The sequence below is a fragment of the Enhydra lutris genome, unplaced genomic scaffold (genome assembly GCF_002288905.1).
Source record: "Enhydra lutris kenyoni isolate GAN:26980312 unplaced genomic scaffold, ASM228890v2 scaffoldscaffold7, whole genome shotgun sequence".
Lineage (NCBI taxonomy): Eukaryota > Metazoa > Chordata > Mammalia > Carnivora > Mustelidae > Enhydra > Enhydra lutris.
The window spans coordinates 30,283,477-30,304,554 of NW_019154091.1; the positions used below are offsets into that span (position 1 = coordinate 30,283,477).

The 21,078-nt window shown below is 34.3% G+C and overlaps 1 protein-coding gene across 7 annotated transcripts in view; it reads right to left on the reverse strand.

Moving 5' to 3' along the window:
• The window catches only part of LOC111142051 (CCR4-NOT transcription complex subunit 2), a 121,311-nt gene that overhangs the window by 27,814 nt on the left and 72,419 nt on the right, over positions 1 to 21,078 (reverse strand). For 6 of the 7 annotated variants that reach the window (XM_022494983.1, XM_022494985.1, XM_022494984.1 and 3 more), the window contains 2 exons: positions 18,018 to 18,140; positions 6,711 to 6,777 (listed from right to left, as the gene is read on the reverse strand). In XM_022494983.1, the coding sequence (XP_022350691.1) occupies positions 6,711 to 6,777; positions 18,018 to 18,140 (190 nt within the window). The remainder of the gene's footprint in view (positions 1 to 6,710; positions 6,778 to 18,017; positions 18,141 to 21,078) is intronic. The other variant, XM_022494986.1, reaches the window with a different exon arrangement.

A 21,078-nucleotide genomic window follows, 5' to 3' on the forward strand; every position in this document is an offset into this window, starting at 1 on the left:
AAACAATATTAATAAGTTATAAGAAAAAATCCAATCACAGCAACCAAATCCTTGAATACTCATACTTAAATCAAGTCTCCTGAAGGAGAAGGATACAAAGTCCCTAACTGCTGCCCAAGGGCTTAAAGCACACACTCCCCCTTCTATTTATTTCCAAAGCAACTAGTTTATCCTAGGAACCCACTGTCCTGTCCACACTGATGAACAACTAAACCTTCTAACCTCCAACCTGTCCTCACATCTTACTCCAATCTGCCCCATACTCAGCTGCTTAATCTTCTCTGTAACATTAAGTATTTTCCTTCATTAAAATCAAAGGATTTTAGAGATAGAAAAGTCTCCAGAGATCATCCAACTAAGTTACAGATAAAGAACATCAAGAATTAAGTTACTTGCCAAAAATCACAATGAAGAATAAAAGTAACAATCCAATTTCTTAACTCTTATTTTCATCCTTTTTCCGACCAACTACTTTCCACTTCTTATAGTAGTTGCTAACTTTTACATCACCTGTGGAACACTAATGTCTGGGTCCCATGACTAGAAATTGTCACTCAGTCTGAACGCTGGCAATTCATGACTAGAGAGATTAAAAAAAAAAACTCTCCAGGTGTTTTTAGGAGTATAGCCAGAGTTGAGAACCATTGCCCATTAATATTATATTTAATCACAGTTTAGTCTTTTAAATTTCTCTGTCAGGACTGAAAAGATTCTTCTAATCTCTGGGGTTTCTGTTTGTTTGTTTGTTTGGATCCCAGCTTTACTGAGATAGAACTGACATATCTCTTCCTAATTAATATTTTACTCACTCCAATATAAGCTCTTTTTATATACCACATATTTTACTTACTATCTTCCTCCTTTCCCTGGTCCTCTCTCCAAATCTGTCCCTGCACTTTTATTCATATCTGTCTCTTCACCTGGAATACATCCCCTTCTCTCATCCTATAGAAATACAGAAGAGTATCTTTAAAAAAAAAAAAAAAATCATGATGCAGCTGTTTACACACAGCACATGTTTAGTGTGCTCTGATGAATATGGGAGAGACCACTAACTCAGATGTGAAAGTAAAATGGATTCAGAATCAGAAAATGTTTCCTGGAGGACACAGTATATGAATTAAATAATGAAAGAGACCTAGTCAGGTACTTGGTGGTGGTGATGAGGAGGGATCAGGAAGGTAAAAATGTTGAAACAGCTGAGCCTGAAAATGGCAAGATAAAAGAAGAGAAGGACAAGTGATATGCCTGGGGGAGGAGTGGGTTTGCTTTTGAGTACTAAGGGATGTATGTGACAAGATACATGGATGGAGTTAACTGGCTTCAACATCCTCAACTAGGAAAAGCTGATGTTATGGTAGAACTGGGAGAGAGTACCTGCAAACGCTTGGGTAGATCTTTACAGCAACTGGCACTCTACCTATGGAACATCCATGCGAAGCTCCTAAGTATAGTTTGTACTCCTCAACCTAAGTTGCCATTACAGATTCATGTCACCCATTCACCAAGTAATGCAGATCTCAAACCTAAGCAATCCTAAGTCTCTCTCTTTCACATCCTCTACCACCAAATAATATTAGCTCTATCTCTGAAATATCCCAAATCTGACCACTTCTTAACATCTCTACCCGCAGTCCACATCATCCTATTTTCTTGCCTGGACTACTGAAGCATTAGCCTAGTCTTGCTCTCTCTTATTATTTGTCCTAGTCCATTTGCTACAGAGCAAAGTGGTCTTTTTAAAATGAAACTGTATCTTAAAATCCTTCCCGTTAAACTTAGAATAAACCCAAATCATTACAAGACTCCATGATCTGACACCTGGTACTCCATTAACCGTATGCTTTCTTTGTTCACTACACTAGCCTTCTCACTCTTCCTGTTAATACATTCAGTTCTTTCTTGCTTTCTCATGAGTAAGCACTTTCCCATTTGCTGTTGTCTGTACCTAAAAACCTCTCTATCAGATCTTTCCAAAGATTTCCCTTTCTCAACATTGAGGTTTTCATTCAAATACCACCTCCTCAGAAAACAGCCTCTTTGTCTGCTCAATCCCTTAATCTGACTTGATTTTTATAGTATTTACTAGAATCATCTTATTTACTTAGTTGTCTGCATGATTATTCTTTCTTCATTAAAATGTAAGCTCCACGAAAACAAGATCTTTGATATTTGCCATTCTCTGAGCTCTTGGAATAGTATTTCACTCATGGTAGAGGTAGCTAACTAAATACTACCCTAATGCTCTGGTCAGTAGACCCTTGAAATCTGTGGATTTAAACATTTGTTGTTTCTACTATGTGCTAATGGCCCTCTAGGGTCATGACATTCAGTAAGCAGTATAGGATCCAGGTTTCAAAGAAACTTCTGTTCTCATGTTAACACAGTTACACTTACTAGGTAATGTAATCCTGGCTCTACTACTTACTGCCTGTAAAACCTTGTGCAAATCCCTTAACCTCTTTCAGATAGATGTGAAGATTAAATGAACTGATTCACATAAAATATTTAAAATAGCACCTGACACGCAGTAAATACATAATTAATTATTAGTCTTGGGGAAGTGGCTGGGGTGGAATGTGAAACATGCCTATGAAAAAAAAAAAAAAAAAATAGAGTGAGTCAACAGGTGGTCCTAAAGGTGAAGGTGAAGATTACAGTCTAATGAACTAATGGTTTTCACCAGAAAATCATTGTTTTCTGTGGGAAAACTGTATGCTATAGCTCTGTTCTTGACCTTGGAAAGTGGTAAAGATCTTGAGAAATGTCCCACAGTATTGTAAAGACTGTACTTCTTGAATGAAATCAATCAACAGCCTAGTTAAGTTTCCCTTGCCTTAATAAACCAGACCACTCCCAAATCTACCCCATGCTGGGGGTGTTGTTCCCACTACTAGAACAACCTTAACCAGTCTCTTCAAGGCCAACGACAAACATGACTTCATCTGTAAATCCCTTCCTGATTATTCTCCAAGATACATGATTACTCCCACCTCTGAAATGTCCAGAAAACTCTACTACTTCCTTTGCTCTGTAGGAAAATAACTTGTGTACTTATCTACATTACACGTAGGAACCATATCTTGCTCATCATGCATTCAATAAACATTTCTGAGCGCCTGTCATGTACAGAATACTAAGGATACAAAAGCAAAGGAAGACCTGCAATGAACAAATGTGGCAACAGAACAGCAATATGTATTCTGTACAGGGATGGCAGGAAAGAGCCTCTACCACTATGCAGCATAATGCCATTAAATGGTAGGCACTCAGTAAGTATCTATTAAACTCCTTCTTGAAGCTTTTCCTTACCACTGTAGCTCACTGTGCTCTTCTCTCTAAACCCTAAGTCTGTCCAACCAATTCAGTATGATACCTTTCAACCTATGTATCAACACTGTAGGCTGTTATAAACATTTTATATATAAATGTCTTGACCTCCCAAACTAATACCGTGTGCTTGAGAGCAAGAACTCCCAGAATATTAATTCAAGTATCTGTTAAATGTTCCTATAATTTCTTGAAGCTACTAAAATCTGTCACTGGCCTAACCACACTATCAGTAGCATCACTTCTGAATCACCCCACCTGTGCTCTGGTTCTCCACAAAACTCATTTCAGTGTTGTTAAAACAGGAGGCCAAATAAATGTTGCTAAGCATGAGAATATGCCACTGCTCTCAAGCTGGGAGTCCAGATCCCAGAAAGACAAGTTTCTTTCTTTCCCCAGCTAGATGACTGGGTCCTCTGAGAGTTCAGGTACAAGTGCGTTATCATGGATTCATCCTGACGGTTAGTTAACCTATGTGCCTATAAGACAGTAGGCATGCAGGAAGCACTCAGTAAATAATAGTTGCCCTTTTCTCCAAAACTCTAAGGCTCTAAATCTTGTTGGTAAAAAAGTAAAAGTGACCCCAACTTTATTACCACTTAATTTTAATGCACTGAATATCAAGGAGAGATTAAATTCCTGGTTCCCAATTAATTCCGATCTAGTACAAGCTTTGGGGAGCCAAGGGGGTCTTTAAATTTATAAGGTACACCTAAAATCTTATGCACACTTGCAAAGAAAACAAGTAGAAAACATCATGTAACTTGAATATAAGATTTTGTTCAATGGCTTCTATAGTTATCATTTGGTGCACTGTATTCACATGAATGTCTAGATGAAAAATCAGTTACATACTTGGATACAATCGGACTATACGGGGATCTGTAATCATACAAGCCCCTAGTGCAGCACTTTCTAGGCACCCTTATATATCACACAATTACTTCCACCCAAATCTGGCAAAATGTAGGTTTCAGCAGCTCTGTATCCATTCCAAGAGGAACGTCCTCCCTTGTTTAATCTCAAGAACACAAAACAGATAGTAGACCCCTATTTTAATGGTAAAAATTCCTACTGAACTTTGCCAATCTGAATACAGAGTTAATGGTAGTATTCAATACACTCGTGAAGCAAAAGAACATTCAGTTGTATCAAACCTAATGTACAATTACAATTTGTTGCCATAAGAATAACATCACTAACCTCTCCCACCTGCTATTCCTTCTACCTCTCCATCCTTTATGACAGTTAGCTCCTCAAGTTTTATCATTCTGACTAATTTATACTACTGAAACCCAGACCCTCAAGTCCCACAGGGTAGCTGGTGTTCTCTCTGACAAGGTGTATGTTCAGAGTACTCATCAGCTAACAGCTATTTGGCCCTAGGGTGTGTCCTAACAGATAGGAGAGACTGGGAATCCAGCCTCTGTCTTTTTTCATTAGTTGCAGTTTTCTACATCTGAACCCTGGAAAGGAGTAACTGCACCCTGACTTGACACATTTCAGTTCCAACTGACCTAAGGTTCAATTTTTCTGTAGACTAATACCTACACTGTCAGTTAAAAAAGACTAAACTGTACATTGAAAATGCTGATTACAACTGCTACAGGAATACAGTCATTTAATATACTAAATTCCAAAAGGAAATATCTGTTATATGTGATTTCTTTTTAACCTGAATACCTTAAAATACTTTTTCTAATGAAAATAACTTTGCTCATTTACTAATCTTTGTATATCCCTAATAATCAGCACAATCATTTTACACAAATTAAGAAGCTATATCTAATACCAATAAAATAACTATATTTCAAACTTAACCCATTCTGTATCTTAGCCCAATTACAATTTCACATTTGCAGGTTAAAAAATGACATCAGATTCTAGAAGTCCATATGGCTGATTATATTGTAAAATAATTGTCATCCTCCTTCACAAAATAACCTTAGCTTCTCAAATATAATTTTTCTCCATTCCATATCTATTTTCTGTTGCGATAAATTGTGGGCTTTAAAAAGAAAACAAAGGAAGTTCTTTGCAGTTACTCTATAGAAATAAAGGGTAGCTTTAAAATTACTAGGTATTTTCATAATAAGGGTTGCCCAGGAAGGTGAAAGTAGTAGGTTTCGTACTAAAACACAGGCTAAATGAAGCAAATAACTAGCTAATAATATCCCCTCAACAATTAGGAAAAACATTTGTGAATAAATGAAGCAACACCTCTTTAATGCAATATAAAGCTTTTAAAAAATGTTTTCCACTTAATTAGAGGAAAACTGCTAATATTTGTAACCAATTAATGATTTTATTTACTAATGTGTTAACAAAATTGCACACCACAGCAAAATGAGGAGGAAGAAAAAAGTAGATGGAAGCTATATTTGTCTAACATAGTAAGTTTCTTCCCCCTATTAAACTTCAAAATAAATCTAAAGAATAAAGTGGTCTGACAAACTATTCTGATACCTATCAAAACTTTATTTTATTATACTAGAAAAGGGTTCCAAATCAAATAACTTGATTTTTATTTGAAGCTGGTTAAGATACTCAGTCATCAGACTGTTTTTTCCAGTTACTCTATGTCCTATAATCTTGGATGGGAATTTATATCCCTTTAATACTCCCCTTCTGTTAACAGATGAGAGATCAGCAGTCTCTGACATTAACAGAGATAATAAAATCTTATTAATATTTAACAGTTTGGAAAATTAATGGAAAAAACAGGAAGATTTTATAACTTAGTTTTATAAAAATTTTATGTGATAATAATAGCAAACATTTATTGAGCGCTTACTATGCGCCAGGCACTGTGCTAAGCGCTATAAAAGCATTATAGTACTTAAAAAGAAATAAAATCTTATATGTAGAAAAAGCATTAAACTGTGAGTCAAAAACATATATTCTATATCCAGATGAGCGAAACTAAAAGAAATATTTGCTAAACAAAGAGCATTTTGCAGACTGTTAAGTAATGGTCCTTCATTAATAAAAAGGCCAAAACCCACAAACAAAACCACCCATTTAACTGACCAAACAAAAAAGTTTAACTTCCTCTAACTGAAAACATAGAGGAGGTCTATTTTTTTATTTGTTTAGCAAATTCTTCAAAAACATTGTACTGCAAAGGAACATACAGATACAAACGATGTAAAAATAACTTCCAGTCTTTCCTATACCCAAATAATAACAAATTTTGAATTAGAAAAGGTCTGAAATAATGAGGTTTTCCTATATTAAGTGAAATAAGGAAAACTGAAAATTAAAAATCTTTCCTTTTAAATCCTAGAATTGACCCAGAAGGGCAGCACTGGTTGTTCTTTATTTTGTAGCTATTTTTTTTCCTTAAATAAAGCATCCCAGAATAAATACAAAATTCTTACTTTGTTGCCCGTATAAACTTGCCCCAAACTGAGACAGCTGACCTGATGTAGATGGTGATGCCAGCATCTAGAAACAAATTAATTATATTAGAGCATAAAGAAAGTACACAAAGCAATACATTTACACGTTATGAATCTGTACAACACATAGTATGTGAGAGCCAAACCACATTTCCCATTCTTCAAAAAAACATAAAATAAACATTACATAATAAATTCTATGTTTCTTAAGAAAATATTACAATTGGATAAAATAAAAATGTACAAACAAAACTAATTTCTGATTACAAGGTTTCTTCTTTCAAGTTACTCTAAAGGAAACTATAGCAGCATCATTACTTCACTTAAAAAACAAAAAAAACAGGCTAACAAAAACATGAAGACAGTATCTCAAAAAGTTAGCCTCTATAAATTTAAATAAGTCTAATTATTGATCTTTAGATAATATATTAAGCTAAATTCTAAATTCAGTTTATGAAAAGTTGAAAATAAAATTACCTGAACAGACAAGTTTTGTTTTGTAAAAATATTACCCAACATTTATATATGCAAATAGTTTATGTATAAAATGGGTAGAAAAATCTAACAAACATACAATCATATAGTAAATGGAGAGATGACAAAATACCAAAGGACAAGTCAAAATTACTTACAAAAATATATATATATGGTATATAATGTATACTGTTAGTGAGTGATGTGACTTTCATGGACTTTTTAAATAAATGTTTTATTTTATTTTTTATTTTTAAATATTTATTTATTTGACAGACAGAGATCCAAGTAGGCAAAGAGGCAGGCAGGGCGGGGGGGCAGGTTCCCTGCTAAGCGGAGAGCCCAATGCGGGGTTCGACCCAAGGACCCTAAGATCATGACCTGAGCCAAAGGCAGGGGCTTAACCCACTGAGCCACCCAGGTGCCCCTTTCATGGACTTTTTTTTTTTTTTTTTAAAAAGAACGAGAGGAGAGAGCACGAGAGGGGAGAGGTCAAAGGGAGAAGCAGACCCCCTGCCGAGCAGGGAGCCCGATGTGGTACTAGATCCTGGGACTCTAGATCATGACCTCTAGATCATGACTGAAGGCAGCTGCTTAATCAACTGAGCCACCCAGGTGCCCCCCTTTCATGGACTTCTTAACAGTGCCTTTCAATTTATTGCATCAGCACCTTTTTTCCTAATAGAATACATATCTTCTTTGAGGGCATGTTATATTCATGGAACACGTTACCTCTATTTTTTATTTCCTCAAAGAGACTGGCATTGCATGTGCAGTGCTATACACAAAGTAGATACTTAAACTGAGTTAAATTAAAGCACATACATGCAAATACATGTTTAAGTACTCTCTTATATTAAGTAACCACCAAGACAATTTAACTAAAGACTTGGGCCATGTCATCAAAATTTTCATACCCAGTAGAAGAAAAGAATGAATTATGCACCCAATTATACTCTAAGGCACAATGTGGTAAATCATCTGAAGTATCACAAAAGGAAAATAATTCTAAACCAGGGTGAGGTAACTGAAATATTTTACAGAGCAGTAACATCTGATAAGGAATCTTCCAGGCTGAGACTATGCAGTGAGTATAAGTATGATAAAAAGTTAGTGACATGATTGAATACAAACAAAATAAGAAAAATTACTGAGAGGAGATGAGGCATACACCCCTATGCACATGTGGACATAACACAGAAGAATGGGAGAGAAAAAAGAGTATGCTGGGGCCAGATGTAAAGGGCAGATGACTACCAACTATGGCAATAAAAAGAAAAAACCAGTATTAAGGAAAGAAGTGACCTGATCAGGCTGTGCTTTAGGGAGTTAATTCCAAAGCAAAACTGGTTGGAAACGGGAAGATACTAAACCAGAACAGCAGAGGTGGAACTACAAAAGAGGGGCCTTCTGGGGGTAGAAGCAACAGTATTTCAAGACCTGCTGAAATGGCTAAAGTTTAGGGAAAAGGAGGAGGGTAAGAATCACCAGACAGGGAACTCTCAGGGGCCACTTTGGTTTCCAGTGAAGAATTGTGCTGACATTGACCATTGGGAAAACAGAAGGAGAAATATTCAAATGAGAGGTTTTACAATACAAACTTCATGCTGTTTTCATGTCAAAATTCTAAGTTGTTGTTTTAAAAAACAGTGGTTTTAACAAATGATAGAAATCACTCTTCTGAGGTAGGGCCAAGTAACACACTACTTTAAAACTAAGTAACAAACTTTCTAAAGAAGCATCAAACCTTATAAATACTCCTTTTCAAATACAGAGGGTACACAATCTAAACAATTAAACTGAAAGAATACACATTTAATGCCTGATCAAGTTCTTTTGTTAGATACAATCATCATTACTGTTAACCACGTAACTGGAAATATCTCAAGCACCTTAAAGACTCCTTTCCAAATTGCAAAAACAAGATCAAAGAAAATGTACAATATACAGTAAAGCTTTAGTTGGTAACAGAAGGCAAAAGGTTTATATAAAACACTTAAAATCATGATATTCTGTTATCATTGTTAAGTTACAAAGAAAGTAAAAGAGCAGGTTCCAAAAGAGACTAGCAAATGATTGTATGTTTTAGAATGATCCACAATGTGCACATTTTAGAATGGACCACTTAAAATTTTAATTTTCTCAGAAATTTATGTTTACTGAATATGTAAGTCCAAAGAACAGACATTTTAGTCGACTTTCTCACAAAGGTTATATATCCACAAGGAGTTACAGGTGTGCCAAGATAACAACCCTCTCAGCACTAGGAAGCGAAGAGAGGGAGGCACAACATGAGGGTAGAGAGGGCATGGCTCCCTGGGCCAAGTACTGGTGATCAGGAGGAGCAGAGTGACCCATTTACCAGTGTGACATAATAACTACTATCATTTTCTCTATGTGTGAGAGTACATGAGAAGGTTAGTGAACAATACTTTATAGGCGTATGAAAGTAGTTTGTTAAACTTCAGAGTTTATAGCCTTCAAAGCATCCATGTAAAATAAGCATTAATCACTTTTGCAAACAGATGTTAAAATGACTGCCTCAAAACATGTAAAAAATGCAAATATATAATTTATTAAACCAGTTCCTAATGGTATATATTTTTAAACACTGAAAGCATGCTTCATGAAATATGTCAGTGCTAAAAATATATTTAACACACAATGAAGGAATGTGAATGGGATATAAATGCTATTTGAGAGGTCAAAGAAAATGCACAAGAAATGTACCATGGCACAGCAATAACTACAGTGAACAGACAACAGAAAACTTACATATTTACATACTAAAAGTTAATATAAAGATTAATTTCTTAGAGAAATATCAAAGCCTTAGATCAAGAGACACATTACAGTAGGAATGCAATATAAGCTCAGTTTTGGAGTTAAAAAAAAAAAAAAAATCTAGGTCTGAATCCTGGTTCTGATACTTACCTATGGGAGAGCCAGGCCTCTGTTTCTTTCCTGTAAGATGGAAATAATACTACCTACCAAATAGAGTTGAAGTGAAGATTAAATGAGATAAGCTATGGCACATAGTATGTGCTCACTATATGGTAGCAGCTGCACTAATTTTCCTCCCAAAGGAGGACTTCTTTTAACAGCAGTCAAAGGGTCATTCAACCTCTGGGGAATTTACTGCCTAGTACCCTACATTTATACTAATTTTTGTCTAAGAAACTAAAGAAAGAAGTTCATCATCACAAATTTCAGGTAAAATAAGCAGAGCTTGTGATCGTTCGTAGATGGGGGAAATGGCAGAAAAGAATTAAATGTTATATAATTAGTAGAACGCTGAAGCCACCAAGGATACTATGTTCCCAGTCCAAAACCATCATTTCAATTACACTCTTCCTCAGTTCTCAAACAGTCTATAAAATAAACTGCAGTCAGACAACAACAAAAACCAAGAAGCAACTAGAAGAAACAGTAATGTGATTCATGATTCATGAGGATTCCATGATGACCCAACAAAAAGCCCACTTACCCTTGGTTTACTATACAGAATGTTAAGAAAAATTACTAAGTTAGAAACTATTTAAAAAAGTATTTCCACTGTTACTAGATACAACTCTGAAATCCATAACCAAAAAAAGTTTAAAATGTTTTTGTTTTATAAATATATATATATATATTTGAAAACTTAATAAGCAAATCTGGGTCCTGCCCTCAAACCATTAACAACACAAAGGTATCAATTATTCTGTGCTTTCCAATAGTGACCACTTCTCAATTATTCCCTCCAATAAATGTACCTTCAATCCTAAAACAGATTTTGGAAACATTAAAATCAGTCTAGTCAAGAAAGTATTTTCTCAATAACAAATTACTTCAAAATACAAGAAAGTTTGGTTAAATAAAAGTTCCCTGACCACAAAAGCAATTAAAAAATGAAGTTTTTAAATAACCTTTAAACAATTCATTGTATCATATTACTTAAAGGTGTGGTAATAACATAATTCTAAATTCTGTTGTTAATCCAGAACAAAAATAACAAAGTATGACTTTGCTATAACATATATATAAACAGGGAGAAAAAAAAAAGAACCCACAAAGGAAAAGAAGTTCTAAACCTAGGACAGAATCTGAAGAACATTTTAAAATTAAAAACAGTACTGTTTAAAAAATGAAACCACTCATCACAGTGACATCTAACTGACACAAAAAGAAAGACTATAAGAAGACAATACATTAAAAAGAACAAAAGAAGAAAGGAGAAAAGAAGGGCAGGAACAGTCAGAAGAACAGTCAATAAGTCATAGGACCTTGTACCTTATGAATCAGATAAAAATAAATTATGGGTTTAACTCAGTATTTCAAATAATTCTGATTAAAACATTAAGTTTTAAAAAGAGCATTTTAAAAAAGTGTACTACAAGCTGAAATAGTCAATGTAATTAATTCCTATTGGGCATTTAACATTCAAATTCAAAGTATGACAATGAACATCTTTATATTATATTGTCTAAATTTTAGGTTAGAGCCCAATATATAGGAAGGCATATGGCTCAAGAAATGTTCACATTTTTAAAAGGCTTTCAGTACTCATTTCTAAACTGTTTTAGAAAGTCTGCATTAATTATAGTTCCCCAGCAACTGCTTCAATGACCCCTCAGAGAGCGGCTATTCTTCCATGAAAAAAGCGCCTCCTGGGGCACCTGGGTGGCTCAGTGGGTTAAAGCCTCTGCCTTCGGCTCAGGTCATGATCCCAGGATCCTGGGATCAAGCCCCGCATCGGGCTCTCTGCTCGGCAAGGAGCCTGCTTCCCTTCCTCTCTCTCTGCCTGCCTGTCTGCCTACTTGTGATCTCTGTCAAATAAATAAATAAAATCTTAAAAAAAAAAAAAAAAGGCGCCTTTCTAGTATAACAGAATCATTTTCTAACTATGAATTTTTAGTTATTATTGAGATGAAACATTTTATTATTCTTTTTGTACATATATCACAATCTGATAGATCTTTTAAGTATATTGTTTTTTATAAATAGGCTTTTGTCTTTAAAATACTGAGCTTGAAGATTTTGTGAATGTCAATGAATTTCAAAGGTTTTTAGAACATTCCCTTCAAATGATTTGACATTTAATTCCAGTTTCTTTAGAGTATAGTCTGATTTACTTACATTTAACTCTATTAGGTTATCACGGTCATAAAAATCTCCACATTTATATACATTCATTTTTTAAAGAAGATTTATTTATTTGACACAGAGAGAGAGCACAGCAGGTGGAGTGGCAGGCAGAGAGGGAGAGGGAGAAAGAAGCAGGATCCCTCTAAGCAGAGAGCCTAATGCGCGAACCCTGAGCCAAAGGCAGACGCTTAACCAACTGAGCCACCCAAGTGCCCCCATATTTTCTATTTTTAAAGGTGATTTTTGAGTTTTTTAGGGAAATAATATCATCTGCAAATAATCTGAACTATTATATTTCAGAATCAACTCCCTTCCCTCCCTTTAACAGACTCCCTATCTCCTGCACATTATTATATATAGGTTCTAAGAACATATCAGTAAACCAGACAGGCAAAGTCCTTGCCCTTGTTAAACTTAAATTGTAGTGGAGTAGAAAGGATAATAAACAACTGATGAATACATACTTTTAGGTGAAGAGGTGTTATGACTGTAAAAATGCAAGAAAGAATCTAGAAGGATACAGGGGAAGTGGTATTCATAGTATATACGAGGCTACTTAGGAAAAAAGAGGTTTCTTAGGGAAGGTATTTTAGCAGGTACATGGATAAAATGAGAGAGAACCATGTGAAGATCTGAAAAACAAACAGGAAAATTGTGCCAAGGTCTTCATGCAGAAAGGAATGTGAATGCAATGAACTGGAGAGTCAGCCAAGCGTTGACTCCAAAATGCAGTTAAATACTAATCATGCCAATGACAATAATGGTGAAAAAAAGTATCCTTATTTTATAACAGATTTGCATTATAAAATATTGGTTATTAATTGGCCTGCAAGAAATCCTAGCAGTCATAACTGTTATAGGCTAACAAGTACAAAAGCTAGGTATGTGGGGCACCTCAGTGGCTCAGCGAGTTAAACCTCTGCCTTAGGCACAGGTCATGATCTCAGGGTCCTGGGATCAAGCCCCGCATAGGGCTCTCTGCTCAGTGGGGAGCCTGCTCCCTCCCCCCTTTCCTGCCTCTCTGCCTACTTGTGATCTTTGTCAAATTAAAAAAAAAAAAAAAAAAAAAAAGCTAGGTATGCATTCAGAATGTTGCTATTTGTCAAAACAAGGAAGTGGTCTACTCTTACCAGTTTAATGAGTTTTTTTGAACGTAAGGAAAAGGTGTCACATTTTATGCCTTTACAGCATATATAAAAACAAGGGAAAAGTTTGTGCCTTTAAAATGATTACGCCTAAGAATCAAGTGAGTGCACAGACTCACAGGACTTTAAAGTGTTAGCAATTAAAATACAAATATATTTAAAACAACAACTCTACGCTGCTTAAATTATATAATCCCCCCTAAGAGTTGTCTATTAACACCTTATATGAATGCTTTTAATTTTCTATAATGTCCCCCAAAAGAAAGTAATTATGAGAAAAAGGAAATCAAGTCTGTATCTGCCTATGATTTATTTAATCTTGAAAAACATTTAAATAACATATTTGTAGTATTTATAAAACTAACTGTATACTTCAAATAGCAAATTCAGCATTCTATAGAAAGATACAAAGATATACAGTATCTCTTGATATAAAAGGCCTTGGAAAGGGAAGTAGTCCTGAATAACTATTTCATAATTTAATTAATAGAGTCACATAAAGAACAGCTTCCCAAATACTTTTACAACCATGCATATGACAGAGTTATATTTTATACTTTATGGATAAGGTAAATCAGGATTTTGTTTGTAAGTGGCTTAAAGACCGAATCACTGGCCAGTTTTTCTTTATCATAAATTAGAATTTGAAATTATTTTCTCACTGTTCCCAGAGAGAAAAAAATTACAAAATCACCTGTCATTTATGTTTAAAAACTTTCTCTTCAATAGTTTTTATAATAAAATAATAAAATAACTGCTATCTGCAGATGATATATATAACTACGTTAAAAAACACAAAAGAGTCAAATGGAATAATATGATTATTGTTCATATATTAGTAGCAAAATTTACTTAATATTTACTATCTGGTCTTCTAAAAGTTTTGCATACAGTTATAACCAGACATGAGTCATATACTATTATTCCTATTTTATAAATGAAAAAACTGAAACACAGAGACTGAGTAACTTCCCCAAGGACAACTAGCTAGTACATCATGTGAATGAGATATAAAATCAAATAGCAGGCCCTGCTGAGCCCATGTTCCTGTTCCCATTCAACAAAAACTAGTTAAGAGTTTTGTTAGGTAGTTGGTTATAAAATAAACACACACACAAAGTATTCTCTATATCAATAAAAAACAAATCAGAAAAAAGTAACAAAAATAAAACCCTACTTATTAAAAAAGCATAAAGAACAGAAATAGGAGACCTAGACTTCTGAAAAAAGGTAATCAGCAATATAAATGTTTATAAAGGATGTGAAAGACCTTACCTAAGATGCGAACAGTCTATAAAGCAACAGCAATTCAACTATGTTGTAGTTCTGCCATAGAATCAGTATGAGAAACAGAACAAAAGAGTTGAGAAACAGGCCCCAGAATACACCAGACATTAAAATATATTAAGGGAGGATTTCAATTAGCCTTAAATGAATGCTCTAACTCAACGGTGAGCAAATTACTTCCTACAGGCCAAACCTAGCACACTGCTTGTATTTGTAGGTACATGTAGGTCTTTTTTTTTTACTTTTTAAATGGTTATATAAATACCCGCATAATATACTATTATCTGGTCCGTTATGGAAAAGTTTTCTAACCTGTGATCTAAATTATAACTGATGTTGGGACAATTAGATATTGGACATGCTCACCGAGAAACTGGGGGAAGAATACAGGGAAGAGAACTGGGCACCATTATATTCACACCTTAAACCAAAATAACTTTTTTTTTTTTTTTTAAGAGAAGAGAGAGACAGAGAGAGATTGTTGGTGGTGGAGGGGCAGAGGGAGAGAATCTTAAGCAGGTTCCACACCCAAAACAGCCCCACACAGGGCTCAATTTCACAACCCTAAGATCATGACCTAAGCCAAAATCAAGAGTCAGATGCTTAACCGAATGAGCCACCCAGGCACCCCAACCAAAATACTTTACTAAGGCAGCTAAGTTATATCTGAAGAATGAGGCACAAAAATGCTAGAAGAAAGTAGATGGAAAAAGTCTAAGTATGATCTCAAAAACAGAAACCACAAATATAAAAAGACTGATGAGTCAAATTTAGTAAGAAGGATAAATATTTTTATATTAAAGAACCACTCACTAAACTGTAGGCAGAAAAACCTGGGAAAATATTTGTAACAAAGTACAAGAGACCATTAATTTATAGAAAACACTAACAAATAAACAAGACTTACCATATCAAGAGAAAACAAAATGGCACAAAAAATAGGTAATCCACAAAGGAAGAAATACAAATGGCCAGTAACTACATACAAACAAACATACATACAAACTACATACATACAAACTACATACAAAAGATACATTATTGAGTGTGCGTAAATTTAGCAACATCTTTATGTACTTTTTAAGGTGGAGGGGGGCAGAGGGAAAAGGAGAGAGAGACTCTCTAAGCAGGTTCCATGCCTAGCATGGAACCCCATGAAGGGCTCCATCTCATGACCCCAAGATCATGACCTGAGCCAAAATTAAGGATGGATGCTTAACCCACTGACTATCCAGGGACCCGTCTTAATGTATTTTAAAACGATAAGCCTTTTTTTGTATATTGCAAAGACTTAAAGGTAATAGCTGATGAAAGTAGAAACTGGTATAAACTTTCTAGTGGAAAATATGCAGACATGTCCCAGAGATTTACATAACATTTTAAAATAAAAATATTTAAAGTATTAAGTTAAAATTTTAGCAGTAAATTATAAGGGTAATTTTTCTTCTCCTTTCTCATGCATGTTTTCTAAAATTTGCAATACTGTCCCTATACTATTTTGTTACAAAAAAGCTATCAGCAGCATCAGAAATTTTTAAGTAGCTATTATATTATTATTCCCAGCTTAAAGAAGAAAAGGCTGAGGCTTGGAGTTCTTGCCAACAGGCCCAGCGAAGGTCCATACACATAAGGGTAAGGCTTTAGACCCTAAATTCTTAATCTCTATGTCTTACTACCTTCTTAATTTAAAAAGTTTAGTAAAGAAAATCATCCTGTGTTATTTTTGTGACAACTAAACAGAAATGATAACCAACATATATAAGTGTATTTAATCATTCTGATTAAAAACCTCTGATATAGAGTATTTCTGCTCTCTAGAAGACAGACATCTCTGTCATTCTCTGTACATACTTTATTCCAGATTTCAGTTTGAATGCTTTGTATCTTCCTAATCAGAATAAGTACTTTTCACCAATAAGTAATATTCCACTACCATTTTTTCCATCAAACTTAACTTGTATTATACAATCACAGTAATACACGCATGGATTAGCTTTATAGGTTTTACAAGCAACATGACATTCTTTAACTACAATATCAACACGGGAACACATAAACATAGAAATTTCAGTAAAAACAAATTCAATTATAATTTACATCCAAGAACAAATAGCTATATGGTTAGTAAAGCAACAGAAAATTAATTAGATGACATTATTCAAGGAGCTATTAAACTGCACACTAATTATAAAATTGCCACATATTTTGAAAAGAGCCCTAATAACACAACTGATACATCACTGACAAAATGAAATAATTTTCAAATAAAAATAAAGGGGAGCAACAGCACAACAGAAGGAGAAAAAAATTCACCAAAATCCTAAATCTAAATTAAGCCAATCTGTGAATTCTAAGACATAGGAAGTGATTTACTAATGATCAACTTCAATGAAAAATGAGAGCATTTTTTACATATTTTAGAATTTTATAAATGCTTTAAACATAAGTAAGAATCTCAATAGCTTAATAACTAGAATAGATTGTTATATAGGTAGGGAAATTAGGAATAGCAAGTTCATAAAAAGGGTTGAAAGGAGAAAAAAGGTGTGTGGATACAAAGTACAAAAATGTAACTGGTTTGACTACTACAGTATATTATGTATACTGTTTTTAAAAGGTTTACAAGAATTTGAAAATAACAATTTATTTAAAAATATTTTATCAATTTGCTAATTATGACTTGGCTGTGTTAAATCCTTTCATTCCAAATGGGATTACAGAACTACTAGCCTTCCAAGGCACTTAATCCACACCTCTATAATGTAACAGCTTCAATGTTCTGAATATAGTTCTTCAAAAATGTTTCTATAGTAGCATTCCTACAGCTGAACAGGAGATGCTCTTACTAACTAAAGTTTATGATTACAGCTTGAAGGTTCGATAGCAACGGTAAAGTTTCATTTAATTCTGCCATTATATCTTTAAATCTTGCAAATCTGCTTTCTACTCTATGTGCCTACTTAATATAAAAATAACAAGTTAAGAAAAACAACTGATGACCTAGATGTAATACAATGTTTACCTCTTGTCTTTTAGGGCTTCCAGTTTTACCATATCCCAACTTCAGAATCACAGGACATTTTATCTCCCATTAAAATGTAAGCTCATCATTTTTGTATCCCCAGGGCCTAGCACTGTGCCTAAAACATAGTCACTCAACCAAACATGGTATTCTGCAATTCATATACTGCTTTTCCAGAACCACAAAGAAACATTCATTGCTGAGTAAACACAATATAACTGATTAACTTACATCTTTCTCTGACCGATGTGGAAACATAGAAGACTGGCTGTAGTACATGTTTTCGTCATGGTAGTCACTGTCGACCCCCTCTACAAACTTCTTTCTTGAAGCACCAAACATGCTGTTTGTCACCTAAACAAAAATATTGCTTTTATCAAGAGTAATATTTCGGAAAATGTCAAGCTTTACAAAACTCCTATGTGGAAAACAGAAAATGAAGGAAACAATACTAAGATAAAGAAACAGACCAACTAAGGAAGGGCTAATGGGTCATGTGAAAAAGTCATAAATCTAACTAACTATAAGAATATAACATTAAATTTTTGCTTCCAGGCTCTAAAAGCAAGAGAAGAAACTTAATAAAGCCTATCATATGCAACAATTCCACTTACTTTAAAGAAATATATACCACTTAATCTTGAGAATTTGCAACCTCAAATAAAATTTTCCCACAGAAAATTTTAAAAATTAATTTTGGGTTTAATTATTCAAAATCTTCACATGTATCTTTGATATCACTATGTCTTTTGTAAATAATCTGTTTTTCAGAGCGTATCATCTTCACTGACAATCTAAGTTTATTGAGATACAGCACTTTTTGAGTCAACATATAATGGCAGACTAGAAACTTTATCTCAAGCCACAAGTACCCACTAGTAACAGTGATGTTTATCATCTTGGTGTAAATTTATGATTTCTTTATGTAACCTGCTTATTACTCTTTTGCTTTTCAATCTTTCCCACATCTGACACTAATAATTTTGAGCCCACACCAATGCAAATAATTACTAAATCTATACTAATTTTTTTTAAGGCAATACTAGAAAATGGTCTTAATGCTTCTTTTATTTAGGCAATCTCTCCACCCAATGTGAGGCTCAAACTCACGACCCTGAGATCAAAAATGCATGTTCTACTAATTCAGCCAGGGAGGCAGCCCACGCTAATTTTCTTCCTTAGGATGACCTCTTAATAAAGTTTCCAAAACTATCAACTGACTATGTTATTTATGGTCAATGTGTCTCCCAACAATGGCACTTTGTAGTCCAAAGTAAAGTGAAATGTCATGATGGAAGACATCTGTAAAGACTTGAATACATGGTGACTATATCTTTGCACAAAAATTTGGGGGAAAAACATCAAATTTGACATCTGTCTTATACACTCATTGTGAATAAGGGTATTTTCTTCAATTATCACTAAGAAATTAACAATTCCTTTTATTTCTCATTTCAAAATAAGACAGTGTAGTTACTACTGTTTATCGGTAGACATGGTGAACTGATAAGCTACAGTCTTTAATGACCAAATTTGACATGCAAGTTTGTTGAAAGCATCAGGCTATTTAATAACTGCTGTTATATCTTAAGGTCCCTATTAAGTTCTTAAGAACAAATATTTAACCATTCATCCTTTTGAGGTCTGAGAGAAAGTTTTTAAGTTAAATATCAGCAATGGTCTGATGACAGCTTAGACACTGTTTTGCTGTACGCTTTGGGGCTATTAATCTCATTAGGTCTGAAATAAAGTTATTTTTAAAGGGTTTATTATTTTGTTAGAATATACTTAATCTTTTTTAGTAGTAGACTCCCTGGTAAATCTCATAAAAATTCTTCTGTAATTCTGAATGTAATTTCAGAGAGTAGAATCCTATATGCCTATCCACCAAACCCATAAGTATCCCTTAACAGGAAAAAGAAGTGTTTTTTTAGGGAGTTTTATTGCAGAAAAGTAATAGTGAAAAAAAGCACCTTAGTCTACAAATTAAGACTCTTCACAGATGAGATTTTAAAAGTTTATTTTGAAAAGTTAAGGATACATTTAATTCTCTTTAAAGGACCATTATTACTGAATTCTAAGAAAGGATAAACATGGGGAAACGGCATGTTACCTAGAAAATTCAGTAAAATTTCAAGAGAATCTCATGGTTACCTCTCTTCAAATCATACACACATAAATCAACTCAATGCATACAAAGCAAACTCTTCGTTTGACAATTTTGGTATAACATTTATCATCAAAACCAATTACTGACTCCTAGAATTCCAAAATTGAAATTAAGTATATTGAATAAAAAATTTCATGCTAATATTTATAAGAGGCTTCACTGTTTGAAAGTAAAACTAAACATAAGTAATGTCTCAAAGGAAGGCAGAAATGTTTGTTCATTAATACAAGATTTTCCTACACTCACTGCTCTGTGTATGTCTGTGAGAGAGTGAGAGAGAGAGAGAGGGAGAACGAGAGGGAGGGAGGAAAGGGGGGAGGAGGGGAGAGAAGGAGAAAACACAAATATTCAGAATTTCATTTTTGTTTTGTGCACTTCAACACAGAAATTACATATCAGCGAAAATACTAATTATTCTTATGTGACTTCAGCAAAAAAAAAAAAAAAAAAAGTTAAAAGTGTTAATATTCTATGCTCCAAATGCAACACAAGTCCAGGAATGGGTTCTAAGATGAAACAAAGAATTATCTGATCCAGGGCAAAAAAGGAATAAAAAGGAAAACAGGAAAAAAGAAAAGGAAAGGAAGGAAAGAGAAAAGGAAAGGACAGAACAACATAGGAAGTTTCTTACAAAAGCTAGTTTATTCCATTTTTAAGGGCCTGTGCTTTATTCCACACAGAATGATGCAATGGGGTAAGAAAAGCATTTTAGACTAGCCATGAAAGATGAAACTATGAAGATAACAATCAGGCAGAGAAGTTAAGGGAACCAACTAGGCAAAGACCCGTGGGAAGAGCATTCGACAGACAGGCAACATCAAGATCCTTAGTGCTGTGACTCAAGCAGTAGGAACTTAAGAGAGAATGGGAGAAACTGAAGTCAGAGATACTGGTGGTCCCAAACCATGTTGTGCCTTGCAGGCCCTAAGGAACTTTGGATTTTATTCTATGTGAGCTAGAAGTCAAAAGGGCTTGGGGATAGTTTCAGGAGCATAATTTGGCAGCTATCTTATTTTTTAACCATTGCAGTTATTCTATAACTAATGGACAAAAGAGGAAGCAAGAGTGAAGGGAAAAGCAGGTGGTGAGAAAGGACAGTCGCTTAGACTACAGTGGTAGTGG